General features: G+C 35.7%; 2 protein-coding genes across 5 annotated transcripts in view; one reads left to right on the top strand and one right to left on the bottom strand.

Annotated features, from left to right (window-relative positions):
• Positions 1-12,364, bottom strand: part of METTL8 (methyltransferase 8, methylcytidine) — a 27,005-nt gene extending 14,641 nt beyond the window's left edge. Inside the window, exons 1-3 of one of the 2 annotated variants that reach the window (XM_035565868.2) lie at positions 12,255-12,364; positions 4,914-5,072; positions 2,582-2,673 (exon numbers count right to left, since the gene is read on the bottom strand). In XM_035565868.2, coding sequence (XP_035421761.2) covers positions 2,582-2,673; positions 4,914-5,059 — 238 coding nt within the window. In that variant the 5' untranslated portion in view covers positions 5,060-5,072; positions 12,255-12,364. Of the gene's footprint in view, positions 1-2,581; positions 2,674-4,913; positions 5,073-12,024; positions 12,118-12,254 lie in introns of those variants that run through there. The other variant, XM_050711441.1, reaches the window with a different exon arrangement.
• DCAF17 (DDB1 and CUL4 associated factor 17) overlaps positions 12,166-23,012 on the top strand; it is a 23,047-nt gene continuing 12,200 nt past the window's right edge. The window contains exons 1-9 of one of the 3 annotated variants that reach the window (XM_035565851.2): positions 12,383-12,514; positions 13,149-13,215; positions 13,670-13,773; positions 15,168-15,258; positions 16,936-17,075; positions 18,144-18,222; positions 18,382-18,471; positions 20,575-20,682; positions 21,209-21,314. In XM_035565851.2, the coding sequence (XP_035421744.1) occupies positions 13,183-13,215; positions 13,670-13,773; positions 15,168-15,258; positions 16,936-17,075; positions 18,144-18,222; positions 18,382-18,471; positions 20,575-20,682; positions 21,209-21,314 (751 nt within the window). In that variant the 5' untranslated portion in view covers positions 12,383-12,514; positions 13,149-13,182. Of the gene's footprint in view, positions 12,515-13,148; positions 13,216-13,669; positions 13,774-15,167; positions 15,259-16,935; positions 17,076-18,143; positions 18,223-18,381; positions 18,472-20,574; positions 20,683-21,208; positions 21,315-23,012 lie in introns of all 3 variants that reach the window. The other 2 variants (XM_035565858.2, XM_035565832.2) reach the window with 2 other exon arrangements.

The following is a 23,012-nucleotide window of genomic DNA, read 5'->3' as shown; positions in this document are numbered from 1 at the left end:
TGCTCTCATTTATATCTTAACGTACCATTTCCTAAATCATTACAGCTTTTCAGAGATAAACAAGGCTGCAAATTATCATTAGAGGCACAGACAGGCAGTGGGAAGTGGCAAGGAGGTGGCAGAATGCCTTGTCCCAGAAATCTGAATAATTTTTAGAATTTAACATTTAATACATCCAATTGTATTATTAAAGGGCAAGACCCAGCCACGCACAGCAACCGTATTTATAATCTAAGTGCAGAGCTGATTGAGGACATATATACCAGATTTCAATAGTGAAAGTTAGACATTTATAGAGATTGCTCAGCTCCAATTTAAAGAACAAACCACTTACTCCAAAGATTCTTAAATCGTTATCGCCCCTTATTATAGTCACTGTTTTTCTACAAGTTCGCTCGGAACCCTTGTACTTAAATGCCCATTAAGCATTCCAGATTTCAAAACTGAAGGAAAGCGATTGCTAAAGTCAGCCGTTCAAATTGTATTAGTTTAATATTGCATAGGTTCAAGTGCAAGAACACTTTCCTTTCTCTCACTGGTCACTCCTGCACAGGCACACAAGCAGTATTATTACCATTATATTTTTTCCACACAGATGTTACAGAAACTGCAATTATACCAACTCTGGAAATATACATATATTTTTTTCTGAATTCATCAGAAGATAACATTACATATTTCTCATCAATAAGTCTGTAATTTTCACTTTACTTTGTTAATCTGTATGTTTCCTGAAGCAGAGTGGGCAGTCACCCTATTGGCTCATAAGGTTTGTTATATATTTTTGTCGTTGTTGTTCCCTCTACCCCCTCTCCTGTTGAATATTTAAAAGCCTGACTACTACATTTTCAAAAGCATGTAAAAATCACAAAACTAATTAAGATATAACCCTTTGAGACAACAACAACAAAATCTATTTCTTAGTCCATTTGATTTCTCTCCTTAACAGAATCCATTATGACTTGTATTTCATACGCTGGCAGTTAGGCCTGAGAAGAAACTGAACATGCTAATAAGTAAATCAAATTCCTAAAAGTAGCATCATGTATTCATTCACTTTCTCTTGTTTTACTGAGGCTCACCAGAACACTACTATTTTAGTGACATAATAGTATTGTTGAAATCTGTCTTTTCTTCCCCCCCTTACTGCAGTTTCCAAGGCCCCAAAATAACCTGCTCATTAGCTTCAGTCTAGTTCATTGTTAAACACAAATAGGCCAAAATGTTCTTGCAGAATGAAGTTGAAGCTTTCTGAAGGAACAGTATCAGCAATGCTCACCTATTCAAGCTCTTAACAGAGAGGCATTCACAGGAAACATTCCTGGATTCTTTTATTTCTTGGCAATAGACGAATGCCTGATTATTTCATTTCTCACCAGCCCAAACTAATTTCTAACTGACTGTAGGTAAATAACAAAAGGATCCATGAGCTACGTGGTTATGCTGTTTACTTTTAAATCATGAGCTCTTTTTCAACTTTTTATACAAAAACACTGGAAATATTATATGCCAGTTTTGAAAAACAAACATTGTACTCGTGGATTAAGATAAAGAATGAGAGAGGCAAGAACAGAAAAGGGCAAGATGACAATCCCAGAGCATTTAAAGTGATGAAGGGCACACAATCCAAAGTGCACTCACAGGTAATTCAAATACACTCCAGCATGTGCCCTAGTTATATCAATAAACCGAGAACAGGGTCATAATGACACTATCTATCTAATTTGACACATTTAAGATACGCTAGGTAAACTCTTGCCCAGGACATCAAAGTAATTGTTTTCAGAGTATCTTTCTAATAAAAGAAGAAATTAAGAATCCAATCTTCTATGTTACTATCAACTGAATACTCCAGCTTTATATGCAACTATTGAAGAGTTCAGTCTAATGTTTAGTTTGCCAGTTTGAACCTAGAGCTATCATTCTTCAGAAGTGCAGAATATGTTAAGTGTTCCCTCTGAAGACAGGCATGAGACTTAATCATTTACAGAACAGACTCTGCATGATGTTCTGAAACACCTTCCACATGCAGCGAACACGCTGCTTCCTGAAGCACTCCCCGCTCAGCCTGGCCCAGGCAGCAAGGTGGGGCCAGCTGGGACCAGTGCAACTTTCGTGGCACTTACTAGAAATATCGTGCAATGTAAAAACACTAGCTCTCTGAACAGTCCACAAATCATTAAAAAGAATTTGAATATTCTACATGGGAATTTTCATCCCCAGCACCTTAACTGTGTGCAAATTCACTCCCTTTGGTTAAGTTAACAGTCTGTGAGGTAGAAGCTTTATTCTGAAGAACTGCAAAAGGAGTCAGAACTTGGAACTGCTCTGTACTGATTTAATTGATTTACATATATTCTGCTGCCCCCACAAAAGGCAAAGTTTCTCAAAGAAGTAACTGAATTGTTAGAAAAATAAACTTTAGGACAAACCTTTGAGGCAACAAAGGAAAATAAACAAAAATAGATTTAGACTGGAGAATGTACAAATAAAAGCAGTAGTACCAGATTTCAAAGCATTTTTAAATGCTTTAATAATTGGCATTGAAATGTGAATTTTTAAGCAATTAAGAATTAGTTACCTTGGTCTTCCAATTGAACTTTCACAAGCGAGTTCTCTGCTGCTTTTTCCTTGGCTTGCTCCTCCTCTTCTTGTGACCACTGCATATGGTCCCTGCAAAAAGGTAATTGAAGAACTAGTCTTTAAACACAACTTCCATAATCATCTTCTGAGGAAAACAGTCACAAATAAGCTACATGGTCTCAAGTCCGCTTGCTCTTAAAATACAAGCAAACGACCACAAGGAGACCTGCAGAGTTAAAAACAAAGTTTCAGTGTGTGATAGACAAAGATAGGTAGTTGGGTAAAACTCAAGTGAAATGATTGAGAAAAACTTCCAACTGCAAATGGGCTGAAGCAGTATGCATTTTTTTTTCTTAAGAATAGGATTAACACATATCTTGTCAACTGAGTGGGTTTATAGAAATGTATTTTCAGCATCCAATTAAAACTGTATTTAGTTGGATTTAATAACAGGCTTATCAACAAACAACCTTATGCAAGAAACTTCTCACATTACTAGCATTTATGATGATGAGAAACAGAGGTCATCCAGCAAAAGAATCAGCTGTTTCTGAAACAGGCAGCATAATCCACATATTCAAGCAGAATAGGTGGAATTGTTGAACAAGACTTATCTTGGGGAACAACTTATCTTGGGGAACAGAGATAGGAAACATTTTAAAAAAGAAAGAATGAGACATCCCTAATAAAAGACAAACAGTGCTGCAATGGTTCCAGAGGCTATGCTACCTGTACATGTGTAAAATGGTTCACCAATGTCATATTAATTCATGAAATAGTCACAGAACCAAGCAAAGATCTGACCCTGATGACCAAACCGCATTCCCTGCGGATTCTGTTTGGATGAGGCCACAATAGGGAGTGCAAAAAAAACGCACTGGCAGCTTTCAAAACAAATCATTTGTCCCTCCAAATCTTTCAATCTGAAGAGTTTTAGAAATCACATTTAATTAAATTATATAATTCAGATAATATGTTAGATCCTAATCCTAAAAAACAAACAAACAAAAAAAACAATTAACTGAAAGCCCACGACTAAAATTCTACTGCTTACTATGGAAGAAGGAACTATGCACCAACTTGAAAAGAGTCCACTGTCTCTAAAACCAATCAAGCATCTTCCCGTTCTGTGCTTGGAGACATACAAGTAACTTAATTTTTAGGTCTCTTACGCAGTAAGCCTAAGCCCTGAAATTTGTAATCTGCTAACCCTGTGTTATGTTACCCATTAGCATTTGGTTATCATTAGTTACATCCAGACCCTTCTCAGCTATTGCTAAATCCTTGCTCAAAAATTGCGCGTGTCAGAATTCAAAATATATTTTCAAATTATGCAGAAAGTAATTTCTCGTTTAGCTTTCAAATTCCCCATTTCTCTTTTCAGCAAATATTCCTTTTTCTTAAGTTACGAACTACAGGAATAAAAATTCCTTGTATTCCTAATATCTTAGAAAGTTATTTTTCCATTTTCTAGATAGATTTAGATATTCTTTTAAAACTTCTGTATCAGTTACTGTTTTGCATACTTTATCTTATTCATCTCCATTTCATAGAGAAAAATCTATTCAATCTTACTTCATAAGACAGTTTTCAATTGGGTTGACCAGCATTCTCACTGTTTTCTGACCCCCCATTAGTCATAAAAAAATATCTTTTAGAGACGGAAATGCTCTGTTGCTTATCATGGCAATTATTATTCTTATTAGTACTTGCATGTTAATATTTTCTCTGCTATAAGATCACTTATTAAGATTCTTTTTTTGTTGTTGTTGTTTTGTTTTGATTTGGTTTGGCTTTTTTTTTTTTTTTTTGGTTCAGCGGAGGTTGCCATACAGTTCACAACTATAAGTAACATTTTCAGCACATCTTTAGAAGAGTACAACTTACAAGTTCCTTTTGATATGGTGTCAGTTTTAGAATATAGTGCTAATCCACTATGCAACTCTATTGTACCTAAACAGTAACGTTCTGCCATTAGAACATATAGTAATTATTCTCCACACTTATGTTTCATAATTTATTACTGATCTATAACAATATTTTACCTCTCATTCCGTGATTATCTACTTCCTCAGCAGCTTTTTTATGGAAGTCACTGAAAACTCGTAACTGTCGGGTTAATTGTGACAGTCTGAAGTTCTCCCTAGCACTACCTTTCAACATCCATTCTGTTACCCCATTGCTTTTTATATATATATTAACATATAAAAATAAATACATACATATATCAGGGTGATATATATGTATAGATATACACACAGATATTGTTATTCATCATAGTAAATAATATACAAATACATAAGAAAAGCATCCTTGAACAGACATCTCACCACATGTTGTGCTCAAAAACTTTAGAAGGATCAGTTAAAATCCGTGATCCAAGTGGAACAGCTGGTCGTTGACTACTTTGGTGCCTCTGTTGCATCTTGCTTTTTCTCCTCAGACACAAAGCAGAAAACCTTGTAATGAAATTCATTTTGTTCAGAGATCTGAAAACACAATTAACTCAAATTACAGTTTTGCTGTAACTTCGTTGTTTATGTCATTTAGATGAGAAACTGGTCAAATAATCAAGAACCAATATCAGCTTTAGTAATAATCTTTTGCTGTAGTGTCAATTTTAATGCTTTTTAGAAAGTAGCAACACCCCCTGCGTGCGCTGAAAGCCCAAATAGACCCAAAGTAGGCTACTGCAACAAAACCAGTTGAAATATACATTATTTGGTATATTTTCAGAGCCCTGTCAGACAGTAGGGGAAAAAAAAAATCACAGTAAAACTGTAAACCAAGTTTGACATTGTACCTTTAAAAAGACAAGCAAAAAGTCATCAGTATCGAAACCACTTGTTCTAGTGGGTACATACTGTCATTGGGCTTGACGTTTTTCACCTCACTTACTAGGTAACAGCAAAAAATGTAATTCTAGAACTGTGACTGTGGTTTTACGCTTTTAGACAGGAAGTGAAATATTCAAAAAGTGTCAACATTATGCACCAGAAAGCCTTCCAAAATTTCTGCTGTGTATTTTCCTTATCCCTGCTCAATGCTCCCTTTGAAATGATGGTTTTAGAGGTTAAGCTTCTATTCATACAACTTATAAAATGCTTGAGATTTCTCTGTTACATGCATAATGGCCCTCTATTGCTATATTTTACTTCACATGGAATCTCTTTATACAGTATTAATAATAAAAGATAACAAGTGTGTGTAGCTAGTACCAGCAGTTTGTCTTTTTGTTTTGTTTTGTTTTTGTTTCTGGCATATTCTTGTTAATGTAGGCTTTCTGGGAGATGAGTAAAAAGAAATACTCCTCCACCTACTTTTACTCTGATGTGCCTTTTGTTCTTTTTTCCTTCAGCTACTCTGCGTATGACTTTAAAAATGATTCTTAGTATTTTATTTTTTTTTGAGTGCTTCTGCTGTATAAACCACGCATACAAATTTAGTGCACTGGAAATACAAAATGTAGTTACAAAAGAACAGGCACAATTTAAATACACACATTATTAGAAAACATTATGTGCAAAAAGGGTACAAAATGAGGATTTTTATCTTGAGGAAAATACTACTATTTGATCACAAGTGTTGTACTGTGAATAAAAAAGATGAATTTGTACACATTGATACAAAGCCTGGCAAAGAAATTACTTCAATTAAATGAACAATTCCTTATTTAAGGTGTACTTTTGAATGAGTCATACTTTTAAAAGGGCATTGTTTATTCAGTTTAAGCCTACAGAAAAACAACAGGAAAAAAAAAAGATGAAATCTAATTCTATCTATTAAATGGCTGCCAATGCCAAATATAAATACTGTTTGTATTTGGGCTGCTGGGACTGCAACATGCTATCAGAATGTTGGGCATTATCATACAGGGAAAATGTAACATTTAGACCTATTAACAAAAAAAAAAAACCACACCACTAAAACTTCTTCTAATATAATGATTTTATTAAGGTGCATTTTTTTGGTTAGTTGGTGGTTTGTTGGTTTTTTTTGTTTTTTGTTTTTTTTTTTTTGTATTTTTTGGGGGGGGGGGGGGCCTGAGCAACTAAAATTTCAGCTTAAACTTAAATTACTACAAACCATTCATACTTTCTTTGCAAAAGCATGTGAAGTATGTATGCATCACTTCTCATAAGATGAAAAATTATTAATGCATGTGAAATACTATGAAATAGCAGCTACGAGGCATAAAAACTAACACAAGTTAGTTTTTAGTTGACAAGTTTTTCAAAACATATAATTTACATAAAGGCAACGTTCTTGGACATAAATATGAAAAGAAAAATAAGTAATAATAAAAAGCAAAACCTGATCAATTATTATTATTATTAAATTATAAAAGTGCCTAGATAAATATTCCCTGATCACATTGCAAACTGTTTACAAATCCTTTTCCTTCTTCAATCATTCAAAAGACCTGAGTTAGTATCTTGCATTTCCTGTGCCAGCATTTATATTCAACATAAAATACAATGATTCAGCTGCTAGGCTAGTCACATAATTTTTCTTGGCTTTCTAAATATCTCAGTAAGAACATGACAAGATGCACAGATGGGAAGTATATAGTCAGATGACTAAAATGATCCTGCATCAGTAAAAATCCAGAGATGTAGCTCTTTTTATAAGAATATGATCCTCTGAGTGATAATTGCACAAGTTTAGCTGATAAATTCTAAAACATCAAAAAAATATAAGGACAGTGGGGGAGTTAACTTTACTGTTGCATCCAGTGATAAATATCAAGGCATAAGCACTCACATGTCCTTAAGAGTTAGTGATCAGCAGATCATGAGATTAATGGGCAATCTGGCTACTGGAAGGTCCAAAAAGCATTTAAGTTACCTGGAAGCCTAATTTTCATTTTTAGAAGGGAGTCATTCCTTGATTGTTTCTCTAATTGATTTTGTTAATGAAATAGGCAACGACCCTTTCTCTTTGTCAGATAGGATGATCACATAGCAAGAAGTGTTGTCTGAAAGAAGAATTATTTCCTCGTTCACAGCCACAGTCAGGAAAGCTTTAAGTCTGATTATCAATCCAAGCAATCCAAATTTCACCTTTAAGGATATTATCATGAAACCGCATTACACTGAAAATGCCTGTTTTGTACAAGCTTTGGATGTTTTTCAGAAAAAAGCTTTAAAGATACAACACACTCAATGACCACACTCAAAAGCAAAATGGAAGATTTTTTTTCCCCTGTGGAGCATTGCATTTCAGCCTTTAAAAATTTGTCATTGTTACAAACATAGGTCAGCCTTGAGAAAATCTTCCTCTCTTCAAACAATCTAACAGCATTTTTAGTACAGCTTTTTGAAGGTGGACATGCAGGTACATGTATCATCTGCCACATAGACCACAAATTAAACATTTCTAATTGATGTTGGCATTAAAACCTCTGAGCAGTTACATCCACAGAGATAAAAATAGGAATACAGGGGAAAAGAACTGTTCTAATTTTGTTTTTAAACAGTGAAGTTCATACAAAAACATATGTAAACCACTTGATTAGTAAAATTCTTGAGAGGCATCAACTCTGAAACAGATGTCAGAACAAAAATAATCCCTCATTCCTGTCTGAGAACCTAGTTTCAATGAACTTATTGGATGAGAACATTGACATTTGACTGATCTCTCACTACAGAGCTAACAACTCCTTCCATCTGCAATCACTGAGCCTACCTGTAGAGTCATCAAAGAAAAAAAAAAAAGAGCCCTAATATAGGAAGAGTATGTACAAGCTTATGTTACATTTCTCTACAGAAGGGTAACCTGGAAACAATGAACTTCATTCAACATACTTCTATATGGCACCCAGAAGTTCATTGACAGAACATTAGACAGTTAAACCCAAACACTCTCCTATAAAGCATATACTGACCTATTTCATCACCATGAAACACCACCAAAACTCCAAACACCTTAGTTACACAAAACAGATGCAAGTGTTAAAAGAGTGATCATGAACACAAAGTGAAAAATTCCTTAAGATGATGCTGACACTGAAGGTAAAATTATGAACTAATAGTGTTCATTCTTAAAACACACACATCTTAATATTTCTGAGATCCAGCCATAGCCCAAGACTAGGCCAAACAAAATGGGAGGGGGGGAGGAGGAGGAGGAGACAACTGCACTGTCAACCAGATTAATTGGTTAAGTGAATACTTAATGCTAGTCTATTTTAGAAAGTGACTAAAGATGCTCTCTTAAGGCTTCATAGTTAGTCTTTTAATGATATACTTCAAAAAATTGTGCTCAGTTGAAACAATAAGAACAATAAGGTATTTCACAACTTCTCACACTCAACAAATCTAAAACTCCGAACTGTTTTTCCTTTTCATACCTCATCATTGAGAATGATGCAGGTATCCCTGTAGGCACACAGCAACTTTAAGTAAAATTACTGAAGAGCACTGACTACCAAGACGAAAATAAAAACAAATACATATATATTTTGATTAATAAGGAGAAACAACATCTCTCCTGTAGAGACACCACAGTTAATTTTGTTTTTCAAAGAAGCAGCAGATAAAAACAAACAAAACAAAAAACCTACAGTAGATATACTTTTAACCACGTATACATAAATGTTGAGTAAGAAGAGTGCAGGCTAACTTTCAGGTAGCCTGTTAAAAAGGATCAAAGAAAGAACAAATAGTTTATAGTAGTAGTGGGAGGGTGGGATGAGGAAGGACAATAGATAAAACTGCTTATTTACTGAAAACATTTATGCTAAGCATCACATATCCAGGAAACTGGCAACATAACTTGAAGGTACATTATTTGTGGTAAAATAGTATATGGGGGTATTACATAATCATTATTAAGAAAGAAAGCAGATGGACTAGGACTACTACGAGGGACAAGCAGAGTACTAAAAATCCTTGAGGGTTTAAAAAATATTACTATTTAATTTCCTAATTTAGTATTCATGGAGAATTGTTCTTAGCCGCTATTCTCTCTTGATACTCTTGTTGAAATTATTCTGCTATATAAACCATTTTTGCAACATCTTATTAAATTATGGGTTTTATAATTCCATTTTTATTCTTTTATTTTTAAGAAGGAACCACTGCACCATTCTCACAAAAAGGGGAAAACGTGTTCTTCAACTGAGACTACGAACTGTAACGTAAGTTCATGTTGGCATACAAACCTAATTATCTGGGAGCAAAAGAAGCTTTATCCCCAATACTGAGGGAATCAACTGCAGTAGTTAGTATGTTTTTAAGGTAATGAAAACAGTGTAAAAACATTTTGCAACTAAACATAAAATAATGGCAATTGCAAGATCTGATACACAAATGGCCAACAAGGAAGAAAGGAACTGATATCTGAGAAATATAGACATATTTTATTTAATGACTTTTTAATAAATTAATGTGGGTGCGATGAACATGAAACAACTAACTAAAGCATTTTATTTGAATTAATTATATGGAAAAAATATGGCAGTTCAATTACTATAACTGACAAATGCAATTAGTCCCATCCTAAACTAACCTGAGCTCCTTTCTCACTTGCCAAAGCAGGTAATAAAACGCTCTGCCAGAAACTTGCATCCAAAATGTAGCGATTTTATTTACATTTTTTTATTATATATTTTTTTTAATATTTGAAGATTTTGTTTTGATTGGGACAAGTATTTCATTGAAACCACACCATTTCAATTTATAATAGAGAAGAGATGTCCTGACTTCACTATCAAAGACTACTTTGACTTTAAAATGAAGTTTCAATGAAGTATTCTAATTGAACAAAATACTTCAACTTGTGAAAAATACTTTCACTCCAACTGAAGCTAAATGTATGCTTTGATATCTTAGAATCATTCTTGGAATGGAATTTCCACTTTTGTGCTAAATCTATTTATGATACCATTTTCAGTGTTGATTGTTCCATTTTGTGTTTGTAACGCCTACTAAAGGCATGGTCAGAAACAAAGCACCTATAAATATTATTAAAGTTAGGAAGATACTGGTCACTCAGTACAAGTATGTTAAATATTGCATAAAAAAGACACCAAATTCACAAATGATTCTTTAGGTTACAATTCTACAAATACCTGTGTGTTTACCTTTACAGAAAAGGTTGAATTCTCAGACTGTAGGATACGGGATTTAAATACATAAGTATTCTGCACAACCATTTACTCCACCTCCCCCCTTTTCCACTTTTTTCCCATTTTTCATGAGTTTTTTTTTCTGTTATTTATCCAGCAGAATATAACATAAAACTGACTTATCAAACTAACCTATTTGCAAGGCTAACATCAAGAGGAAGCCATCAATGATAAACATAGCTCAGAATTAAGGCTTCCTAGTTAACCTGTGCACCCTCTGCTGGCTAGTGCTTAGGTAGGAGAAAAAGGAGAAAAGGAGGAAAAAAAAAAAGAACGCTTTATGCATATATATATATATGCCCATATAAATATATACTCACAGTGAGAGGACTTTTAAGTCTCCAAAGACATTTTGCAATTACTAAAATTGTTTTTCAACCCTACTTTCTACAAAATACTGAACATGTAACTGTAACAACAAACTAAAGCTGAGTTGTCTCAACACAGAACACATTGTTTCCACTATTAAAGATGCTGAGAACTGAGACAACATGGATTTTACTATGATCCATAATTTACATTGAATAATCTCTTTTTTTTTTACATCCATTTTTTTTTTTACATCCATTTTACATACATTTTTTTATTTACATCCCTGCAAGACTCTAGATGCCTACAGGGACTTTGCAGAGGTGCAACCCACCCTGCCAGCTCCAAAGTCTCCTCCAATGTCACAGATACACCGTGGCACACACTGTCCTAACCCGCTCTGCAGTGGTACAACTGCAACCACCACGCCTGTGTGTCCTGCTCTCTTCATCCAAATAACTTTAAAACACCAGAACATCACCCTTCAGGAATCTCTCGTTTGTGATAGTACCAGTTAAGATGCCAGCTCCCACTCAGGGATTCTGAAGAACAGACTTTATGGAAACATAAAGATGACCAGCTTCCACATTACCCCATGAGGGCCTTTGGCAAGGAAGGAAAATGAGCTTTTTCACACGTGCCCAGTTTTCCTGCCGGCAAGTGCTGTTGATGAAAATGACAACTTTTGGGATGTAGCTCTAAAAATATAAAGATAAGTGTTAGACACGCCGAGAAGTTGCTGTTGATCCTGGAAACACCTTGCTTACAGCTGGGGCCTTAGCACACCCGCAAGGCACGGGGCCCAGATCTGAGATATAAGTTCCTGCTGTGGTGCCTTTCTCGGCTAAACTATCTCCAACAAACCTCTTCTGCCTTTACAGAAAAAAATAAAACCCCCAGGTGAAATTACTTCACTGACGCGCTCCATACAACAGCGTCTTGCTTCCCTCAGCGAGGCGACGGGAAGCAGCTTAACGCGGGCAGCGCCCAGCGGCCCTCACCGAGCTCACGGCGCCTCACTCCAGTCCTGGCGCCTCACTCCAGTCCTGGCGCCTCACGGCCGGTCTCACCGCTACAACTCCCCCTCCCGCCGTCCCGTTCGCCTCAGGGGCGGCGCGGGAGGTGTAGTCCTTGTGCCGCCGCTCTCCGCCCCTAAAAAAACTACAGTACCCGGCAGGCCGCGGGGCAGGCGGCGTTGGGCCGGGTAAACCGTCCCCGTGGTGGGCCTTACCCTGCTCAGCGTCCCCTTGCGCTGGGCAAGGCCCAAGGGGCAGCGTGGGGCTCGTCGGTCGTCTTCGGGAGGCCCCAGACACGGGAGAAAGCCGAGCGCTGCCCGGCGCCGGGATGTGCCCTGCCGGCGGTAGGAGGGCCGCCCCCCGGGCTCCCAACGCCTGCCGCCTGCTGGACCGCAGGGCCCACGGCTTCTACGCCAGGGATGCGGGTGTCGCCCTCAGGAAGAACATGGGGCTGCTCAGGAGCCTGATCTGCCAGGTAGCGGGGCCGCGCAGGTGGCTCACAAGTCTCTGGGTCACGCTAACAAGTTTTTTGGGGAAAAAAAAAAGCTGGAATTTTGCTGAAGAGAGGGAGAAATGGTTAAATTTATTTCATGAGACTCAGACCTAGAAACATACACAATACTGCGCCGTACAGAAACGGGAGAAGCACTTGTATATCTAATACTCCTACTATGTAGAAACAGTCTTATATGAGATTTTATATCGCTTATTTCTTACCCTAACATGGCTTAATATTAAACTTGCAATGTTTTAGGGAGCATCAGTGTTAAAATTGAATGAAGTTCTCACAACAAAATAAGATAATTGGCAGAGGTCCTCAGGTAAACATAACCCTGAAGTGTCAGTGAAATTTCTTATAGAAAAATAGAAATTGAACCACTTACAGACTAAATTTGATTTATTTGATTTTGTTAACTGATAGAAATGCATCGAATGTGATTGTGTGGAAGTGAACTGGTGATTCTCTTCTACCTGAAAATTCATTTATTAGAAGTCAGGTAAAGTGGCCGCTTACGCTACTAGATCTAAGGGCGTGCAAGGGTTATTGAAATAAAAATGAGCCTACCTGATTCTGATTTACACAAAAACCTTTTTTTTTTTTTTTATAGGACTGAAACCTTTGTTAGTGATACAGAGCTATTGATGTCTGTGATGCATGCAAGTAGCTTTATCAGTGTGAGTGGTTTATCCCATTACCATTTCAGGTTCTTTTTGCAAATAACTGTATAAACAGTCTTTTCTACCTTTCACACAACTCACCATGAGCAAAATGGAATCAAGTTCAGTAAATTTCATTACATACAAAAGATATTTGTGTGCATGCTTACACAGTGGAGGATTTTGTCCTTGATTGAAAAATTTTCCATTAAAATTGCCAGTTTTAATGCAGACAAGTTAATGACAAAATATTCATTGCACATGCTGTCCATAAGCTAATAAAAAGATGTTTTAATTTAGTTCTTAGAAGAGAAAAATCTTCCCTAAAAGATCTTTTGATTTGGTTTAAAAAAGAATCCTTTATGTATTCAGCAGGAAAGGTTCATTTAAATTAAGTTACTAAGCTGCTGGAACCAGGTATTTTCCCAAAGTATAATTTGTTACAAACTGTTGCAACCATTGTCTCTTTCAGGAAAATACTACATTCAAGAATGTTTGGACAACTCATTCTGCATCTCCTATTGCTTACGAAAGAGGAAGAATTTACTTAGACAACTACCAGTGCTGTATTAGCAGGTAATAAATTTACAATTAAAAGTTACCCCAGCTTATAGTTTTAATACTGTGACACTGTTTTTTAGAAATGTAGCTAACTTTGCTCATCCAAATAGTCCTTGTAAATTGAGTGGAACGTACTTATGAGGAAAAAATAACTGGATACGTAAATCCTTGTTAAATTACACTGAAATTCCTTTGTCTCTTAATGTGACAACTGCTTTGGTGAAGGAAAGCATTTGTGTAACTTTTATGCTGTGTAACTTTAGGTTTCAAGTACACTTTAGGGGTTTCAGATGATCAGCATTTTAGGATTTTGCACTAAAAAGACAAATGAACAGTAATTCCCTTCTTTGTGATCCAGTAACCAGCAGTGTGCTGGTGTGAATGTGTCAATGCATCACAAAATCAGCCTTTGTAACAGGGTTGGTACGATGTCTACAAACTCTTCATTAAAGAAGTAAAGTATTGTTCATATAAAGGTACAAGGTGCTGAGTACTTGCTGCTTTTAATGCATGTTGCAGATCAGTTCACTGCTCTGATGTACTACTCTCCTATTCCGTGAACTGCTGCAGAGGCACAGCTCAGAAGCCGCTCGGCACAGGGCAGGATAGAGGATGCAAAGTCCTGCTTACACCAGTCCTTGTCCTTGCTCCTTCTACTTGCGAGGGAAGTAGTCAGGACTGGGAGAACTGTGTTGCTAAGCTGTGGTCAGAACAGTATTGAGACAGTGTAATATGATACATAAAAGACAAATTATTTTGTCGGTGTAAACCGCTAAGAGTTAGTTAAATTAATCTATCGTTTGCTAATGGTAGAGATGGAAATCTTGCCCATGTTTCATTCATACATTGTCTCAATGCTTTCTGGCACTGGGGTAACTTGTCTAACGCCTTTCAAGGTTTGTCTTTGTTTCATCCTCTCCTTAAGGAGAAAACTGTGCACCCTATGAAGATTTTATGCTAGTAGTAGTTTTTTTTTATAAATATTTGTACATGATGCCATGCCTTTATACTATGAAAGGCAACACTGAAAGTGCCTCAGGGGAAGGTTCCAGGATAATCCTTAGTTTCTGGAATATGCTTTCTTTATAATGTCTATCTCTAAAGTAAGAACATTACTATTAATTGTAACTTAAAAAAATAGGAAAGGTTAGGTTTTAGATATTACTTTACACTAATATAGTTTATTAGGCTTTATTTTGAGAGCAATTTGAGATTAATTATTAGCCTAATATTAAGCCTAATTATTAGGCTTAATTTGAGAGCAGTATTTACAAAGGAAAAAAGGTACTTAGATTTCTGACTTGCCTAAAGAGACAGGATTTGCAAAAGTGGAAAAAGTGTATTAAATGACTTGTTGATAGAAAGTAGTTTATAAAATAGATTAATGATTAGCAATCATTTTCCTCCAGCATTGCCCAAGAGCCAAGAATACTTTATCAAAAGCCGAAGTGTTCTAAGTCAGAAAAAATAGAAGATGCTTTATTATTGGAATGCCCACTGGTAAGATTACTTTTTATTAGAGCATTGTTGTGGAAAAACAAATTAATATCTTTCAGTGGAATAAATTTAGAGCATTCTTTTCCTGTGAACTATTATTGTCAACATTTTTGTGGAGTTGAATCATTTAACTTATGTTTATTTATTTTGAGAGAATGTTTAGAGGTGTACTTCTCTGAATTTCTCAACAGTGCATTTGAATGCTTCTTCATGAACGTCTGTAGAAGGTTTTAAAAACAGTGCTGTTGCCTTTATGCTTATGCAATTCTAATTCCTTACAACATAAATTCTGTTTTAATATATTATTTATTTTTGAGTTAGCAAGGGCAATAGATGGGAGTTTGTTTTCACCAGATCTGTTAACATTAAAAAAAAAAAAGGCAGATAAACTAATGACCTATTAAAGCAACTCTGTTGCTTTAAAAACAAAAGTTTGTTTTTCAGAGCAGCTTTTCTGCTGCTTCTAGTTAATAGATTACATAATTTCCCTCTTTTCTTCCCTTACATTCATAGATATCCATACATAGATGTTCAGTCTTGCTGCAGTATTTAGACTGAAGCTTATTCTGTTTTCTCTCAAACAAAGGTCGATTTTAAGAAAAGTTGGACAATTCATTTAGGCATTTTCCATTGAGTAGTGTAAAGAAAAGAAGGAAAAGTATTTCTTCAGTCACGGGTTGTTCTGTTTGGTTTGAATCTTCTGATTCACTTAGTGGAATCTTTAACTATTAACATTTTGACAACACCCTGCTGGGATGTAGTCTGGAATATATGAGGAAAAATAAATGAAAAATGCAAACAGAAAATCCACAGGATTTCTGTATTGTTCTTTGTAGTGCCTATGGTACAGAAATATTGTGCAATTTGAGTATCTTTTAGTTCAAGTTGAAAACTCTGTTCATTGCTATTACAGGTGGATTTTCCATTTGACTTCAAACAATTTTTTTCATATCTACAAAATTTTGACACATTTGATGCCAAGGAGTTAGTCTTACAATCCTTTGTCTTCATGGGGTGATTTGTTGTTCTTAGCTTTTCTGAAGCAACTAATGGTTGCCGTATAATTTCACTGTTTCATAAGAAAAGGTCCTTATGGTTACTCATATGGTACTGATATAACTTAGTTCTAACAATCTAATTTGAGCACATAGATGAAGAGGCTGGTCTCCTTAGACCATAGAGAACACTTCCCTTTCTTGAGGGTTTTTTCACTTGTGCACTGTCCGTAGAGACTAGGAATATTAGCCCCACATTTGAGGTGCCAAAAAATAAGCATTGTGAGGACCGTCCTCAGCAGTTCCTGTTGAGTTGCCTTTCAATTCCTGCTGAGTTACCGTTCAATGATTTATTTTGCAATACTTAAATAGTTTTCTCATGAAGTTTGGTATCAGTTAGATGAATTAGCAGTTATACTTCACTTATGCAAGGAAAGGAAGTCTTAAACGATGTGTTTTCTAGAAAAAGTAACTACCTTCCAAAAAATATCACAACAGATTAGTTATGTAATAGTCAGCAATTTAGCACAGATATGAGCACAGAGATCCGGATCTGATTAGGAGGAAGCTTTTCACCTTTAGTTTTTGAGGAGTATGTATACACTTTTGTTTTCTTGTTACAATGTTAAAATGTTATGTATATTCCTGGTACAAACTTCTTTCTGATAACCTTTTTGTTATGTAGGGGGAAATGCTTCCAAATCCATTAGACTATAAATCTTCCCTTATAGTCTTGACAGCACAGAACTGGCTTCTGCGTCTCTCTGCTGACAGTGGGGAAATACTGGAAAAAATATACCTTGCGGGCTCTGGCTGCAAATTCAGGTATTAACATTGGCAAGGGTTTATGTAACTAACCACCATTAGCACTAAACTGGAGAAAGGGAATCATGTTTATTTTGCAGTATATTAAGCTGTTCAATTTCTGCGCATTCAGAAAGTATTGTTTTATTGATAATATATGCGTGGGGAAGGGCAACATCTATAATATTTAGCCAAAGGATGTAAAAGTAATTTTTTTATTGGAGGAAATTTGCACCAAATATAGAGCAGAAAAAGGGTGAAATCCCAAATTCCTCATCAAGCTTCACCCTATTTTCCCAGATCCTTTATTGCTGCCGGTCATTGAACGTGGCGGAAATATACTACCTTCGAAACACTCCCTGCAGATCAGAGGAATCATAGTTTTGGGAGTTTTTGGAGTGAAAGACAGCTCATAAAACCTTAGGTACCCACTCATACATATCCTATGGTTGACTACAGGTCTATTTGTCTAGCAGTTTTCCTGGAGAACTGTTCCTGCACTCTGTTTTCTTTAGAAGAATTTCAGCAGCTAAAGTATCATGGTCTTAAATTTGGTATCAAGTTCCACAAAAGCCACAAAAAACAGGCTACTATTTACTTTTCTCTGACAATTTTATAGCCGTTAATATTACAATAGACACATACCAGGAGAGGACCTCTAAGAACTATAAAACAAACTTTATAAAGCATAAGAAAAATATGTTTAAAAGTTAAAGTAAGCAGTTTTTAACTTCTCTGTAGGGTATCCATTTTGTTCTTTAAAAGCAGAGCAGTTACTGCTTCTGAGCATGTTTTTTTTTCAGTTCTCAGAAGTAATGGTCTTCTTTAGACTGAAGGATAAAAAAGCAGTGATTTGTGAAGGGAAGGAAAGAAGGAAGACAGTGAATGTTCATACTTTCAAAAGTTTTCTCACAATCCTGTTATGGAATAAGCCATTCCTGGTATCTAGTTCTGTGGCTTTTACATTATTGCAAAATCTGCATAGTTATAATAGATTATATTTTACATGAAAATTATTTTAATATTATTATTTAAATTTTATTAAAGGATTTTACAGTGATTAAGATAGGCCTTCCTTGTCACAAATAGGTACCTCAGCTGGGATACTCCTCAAGAGGTAATGGTTATAAAGTCAGCTCAGAATAAGCTGCCTGCAGCATCACGGCAGGTAAGTTTGTTGAAAAACTCTCATTTTTACAAAATCAAGAAACTTACAAGGACAGATAGGGAGACGTTATGCTTTGTTACTATGGTAGAAGATGATGATGTCCCACTGCTAATAAATGCCTCAAGTATAACAACTATATTCAATATTGTTCCTTCCCAGGCAGGCATCCAACAGTCTGTACTATTCCATCTTGCTGTATTCCAAGTAATACCTCTTTCATTTATTGGAATGCTAGAAATAAGCAAAAAGGTAAGTTCAGTCTACACCGTAGTTGTATGAGAGGCATGATATAGGCAATTGTCCCAGGATTTCGGAAGTCTTACTTAATGTTTTGGACGCTATTTTTTTAATTAGCACTAATGTTCTTTTAGTGTCTGGTGGTTGTGCTGAGGTAAGATTAATAATTCCAGAAGAGAAAATGCAAATGCGTATTTATTGCATTACTTCTTGATGTGTAGGATTTCAGAATTCACTTTGAGGAATTATAAGAATTAGAGAACTGTAGAGTGTTTGTAGAGTTCTTTTTACCTCTTTAAAGATAGATACGCTTCTGATCAGTTCCTAGTAATGGCCTATGAATTCTATATACAGTTACAAATGTTTCAAACTTGAATTATCATTGATACTGGGTGGCAAAATATAAATATGTGTATTGATTTATGAATCGAGGAAACAAGCTTTCTGAGGTTGGTTTGTGACCTGTAAGTAAGTGTATACATTAGGTGACTGCAAGCCAGATGACAAGTTTTAGTGCACTGCTGAAAAAATATGTCTATTTAAAGTCAAGGGAGTTCTAGATAACTTAACTTAAATTGGAACAGTGTGAACACGCAGAGTCTGTCTTCAAGCTCTGTAAGCTATGGTCTTATTTAGAGTCCAGAGCTGTTTAGCTCATGCTGGGTTGGGTTGAGGCTGTGAAAAGAGAATGAGCTGGCAAATGAAAGAAGGGGGGTTCAACAGTTTTTCAGGCCCATGAATGGTTAAGGGCACATTTCTGTTCAAAATTAGCATTTAGGACTGGAAAATACAAATCTTACCAGTATCAAGGGTATTCTCAATCTGTTTAAGTGGTGGATGCATGCTGGATTCATCATGGTTATAGCAGGCAGAATGTAAGAAAAGAAGTACTTATTCCACTGGGGCTGTGCTCATCATTGGAGTAATTGTTACAACTAGGAATAAGGCTGGGGTAGAATTTGGAATTTGAGACTACACCCAGAAGAGGAAGCAACCAGCAAATGCAATGCCAAACCCCATACGGATCAGTGGGATGTAACTGTTTTGTTACAGTTAGGATTAGGATTACTCTTGAAGACTGCAGAATGAACCCAATGCAACAGCTTTGCTGAGATGGTACACTACAATAAAGTCTAATTTCAGAGTAGAAAGGTCTCAAAGATAGAAATGAGAGTTTGAGACTGGGAGACTATTAAAGTTTGGGTATGGCACCTTAAGCTAACAAATGCACTGAGAAATTAACATAAGACTGAGAAAGGACAAGGTCTAAGGGGTGAATTTACCTTTCAGGAACAAACTGATCACTAGATCATTGATACAGTTAAGAATTAGGAGTATTCCAGCTTTGGTTATATTTTCTTGAATTACGTTTAAGCCTGTTTCAACCTTAGTTTAATTGCTTTTTGTACAGTGATTCTGAATAAGAAATGAGAACTCTAGTCTTCCAAACATCTCAATATGAAAAAAAAATTAACAACTTTGCATGCTGTTATTCATTAAATATTAAGAACTAGTTTTTTGTTTTTTTTTTTAGTGGAGATGTTCTAAGCAGTAGCACAAATGAATACTTCATAATCATTAAAAGGGTAATCAGCTTCTCATGTATGTGTCTAATTTGAATTCAGAGAGGATCCTGTATTCTGTGACAGCTGGATAGTGTAGTTTTAGTACAGCTGTACACAGTCATAAAGCCATGATTAGACTAGTATTTTACCCTGGTGATGAAGAAAGAACAGAAGATACGAAATCAGTTCTTTTAGATTGAACTGTTAGCTTTGCTATCGACTTCCTGTGGGATGCTAGGTAATAAAATCTATTCATCTCTTGTAATAACTGGGTAATATGATACAAAGACATAATGAGAACTAATTAGAGAATAAATGTGCTTGCAGAATATGACTTACCTAATTCCAGGTGTTATTGCAGTGCAAAGTATTACAGAAACTCAGCAGAACAGATGAATTACAGAAACCTTCTTAAACTAAAACACTGGTGATAGGTTTGGGTCAAAGTCAAAAAGGAAATTGATTGCATAATTAAGTATGTAATCTCAACATTTTGCATTCTTTCAATTATCTCTTCTTTGATAGAATATTTTTCTTTTCCTTTTTCCAGATATTTGGTACTAGTGTTACAGATGTTGATGTTTCTAATGGAATCCTGATTATAATGTACAGCATGGGTCTGGTCAGGCTCTATAGCTTCCAGGCCATCACTGAACAGGTGATGTGAAATTTTTCATACAATCCATGCTATGTTGTGTCAACAAATCATTAACATTCATGTAATGCCACATAGGTACATGGGGATTGTGTCAAAGGATAGAGTTCTTGCCTAAATCTATTTACAATCTGAATATACAAATGGATGCACTATCAGAAAATTCTCCTCACACTAGTCACAGGCTGCAAAGCATGAGAAACGGAGTCAAACAGGCATTTAAACACATGTAGAGAGGAGTTCTGTAAATGCTAGACCGGGGTGTGATGCTTTTTATATACGTGGTCTGTAGTTACAGTAGCAAATGCTAAGGGTAGAAAATGATGGGCATGGAAGATTGTTTGATCTGAAACTGAACATCAATGAGACTTTTATGTTTGTCTTCTTCCTATAAAAAATCAGATGTTAATTCAAAAATAAGACTTCAAGCAGCATCTAACAAGATATGGAATGCAGCAGTAATGGAGCACTAAAATCAAACAGCAAGTAAATATGCATCAATAAACTGAATTGTTCTGCATTATTTTAGTTCATGGAACAGCCGTTTGATTTGGGATGTGAATTCAGCTGGAATGGTCAAGTGGGAGTTGTAGGAAAGTATCCATTTGGTCTTCCGTGTAACATTAAAATAACAGGTATTTATGATCTTTGTATTATCTTGGCTTACATGGTTTATTTATGACTATTTTTAGCAGCAAGAACATTAAAATTACTGTCCTTAGATTGTGCTGCTATGCTTCTGGTTTTTCGTTACAGCAAAAATGTGCTTTGCTTTATTTGTAATTACAAGAATTAATTAAATAGGACCCAACGCAAAATGTTCCATGATTTTATGATTCTGTGACTTGCCTAGAAAATTAGTACAGAAACTAGATATTTGGAAAACTTCATAAGCAACACAAAGTGGAACCGCCTTCCTTATTTCTGAGACACAGCTGCTCCTGGGAAAGAGGAAGGGCTAGGACAACTGTTAGTAACACCCAAAAACTGTATATAGTACATAAGCAAAAGGTGCCAAAGGAAGTTTAATCTGACTTGAAGAGTCAGAATTCAGTGAGACAGGATATAACTTGTCCAAGTTGCATTTTGATTTTTCTAATTGTTGGAAATGTGCCGGTTTCAGTAAAGTTAATTCCTGAGGAGAGAAGAAATTATCTCTTAAAAACAATTCTTATGCCTCAAATCACTAACTTATGAATGTTCTGCTTAATGTAATGACTTTAACTTCTTTGAAACCAAACATTCACTTCTGTTGGTGCATTGGAGATTAGAATTTGATATTATGAATCTTAATAATTGTCTAAAGTCTGAGACTTCCTGTGAAATGTTTTTTCCTTTGAAAATACACTTTCAAAAGCTCAAGTGAGGCACTTGAGAGGGGGAAGAAAAAGCAGGTTTCACCAAAATCAAATAATGCATGCTTTCTTTCCTTAAATTTTTGACTGTTTCTGTATTAAATGGCTTTCACAGGAAACTGTCCCCATAAAATGCTTTTGATCTTTATGTTCACAAACAGTATCACGTAATAGGATACAAAACAGATTTACATAAACTTGAGTAAATATAGACAAAGATAAAATGCAGACTTAGTTACAGCTTTCAGTTATAATGCAGTGTTTTATCAAAACAGAGTGTGATAGGTTGCTATAGTTGATGTCTCAGGTTCTGCAAAAAGAAATTTCTCCATTTTCCTCTGCTAAACCACAATTTAATGGCCCTATGGAAAACATGCTGTGGGAGCTTTAAAAGGAAGCCTTTACTAGATACGTTCTCATGTCTTACAGATCATTATAGTTTTTAGTTTTGATATTTAAAACCAATGTATTGGGGAAAATATTTTTGATCTTGAATCGCATTCAAGAATTTGTGGTTAGGAAGTTTTGAACTTAGGACAAACATTTACCATGGCTGCTCCTTGCAGATAGTTGCATTCCTGTGGTTTTTGAGCTTTTTTTTTTTTTTTGAGAATGAGATGGCTGACTGACTCTTCAGTGTAATGTAATGCTCCAGTGAGTGAGATTTTAACAGTTTCAGAGTTTAAACTTGTATTTACTGTAATTTAACTGTTCATAATTTTCCTGCTTATTTAGTCCTAGCTTCCCTACAGAAATTGCCAGAAGGGATGGCAATTAATATGGTGCTATTTTTATGGTGCATTAGGTACCCAAGAGGAAGTACAGAGAGATCAAAACACATAGGTTACTATGTACCTACCACAACCTTTACAGCTATTGACTGGTAAGAAAATTGATTTTGGTCACAGTGGAAGGAATGGAAAACGTAGCTATAAATCTTCATCGTATCACTTTCTGAGTGTCCAGAACTTAAAATTA

This window comes from Cygnus atratus, chromosome 6 (genome assembly GCF_013377495.2).
Source record: "Cygnus atratus isolate AKBS03 ecotype Queensland, Australia chromosome 6, CAtr_DNAZoo_HiC_assembly, whole genome shotgun sequence".
Classification (NCBI taxonomy): Eukaryota; Metazoa; Chordata; class Aves; order Anseriformes; family Anatidae; genus Cygnus; species Cygnus atratus.
The sequence above is the reverse complement of the archived record's forward strand: the minus strand, read 5'-3'. Positions and strand labels throughout refer to the sequence as shown.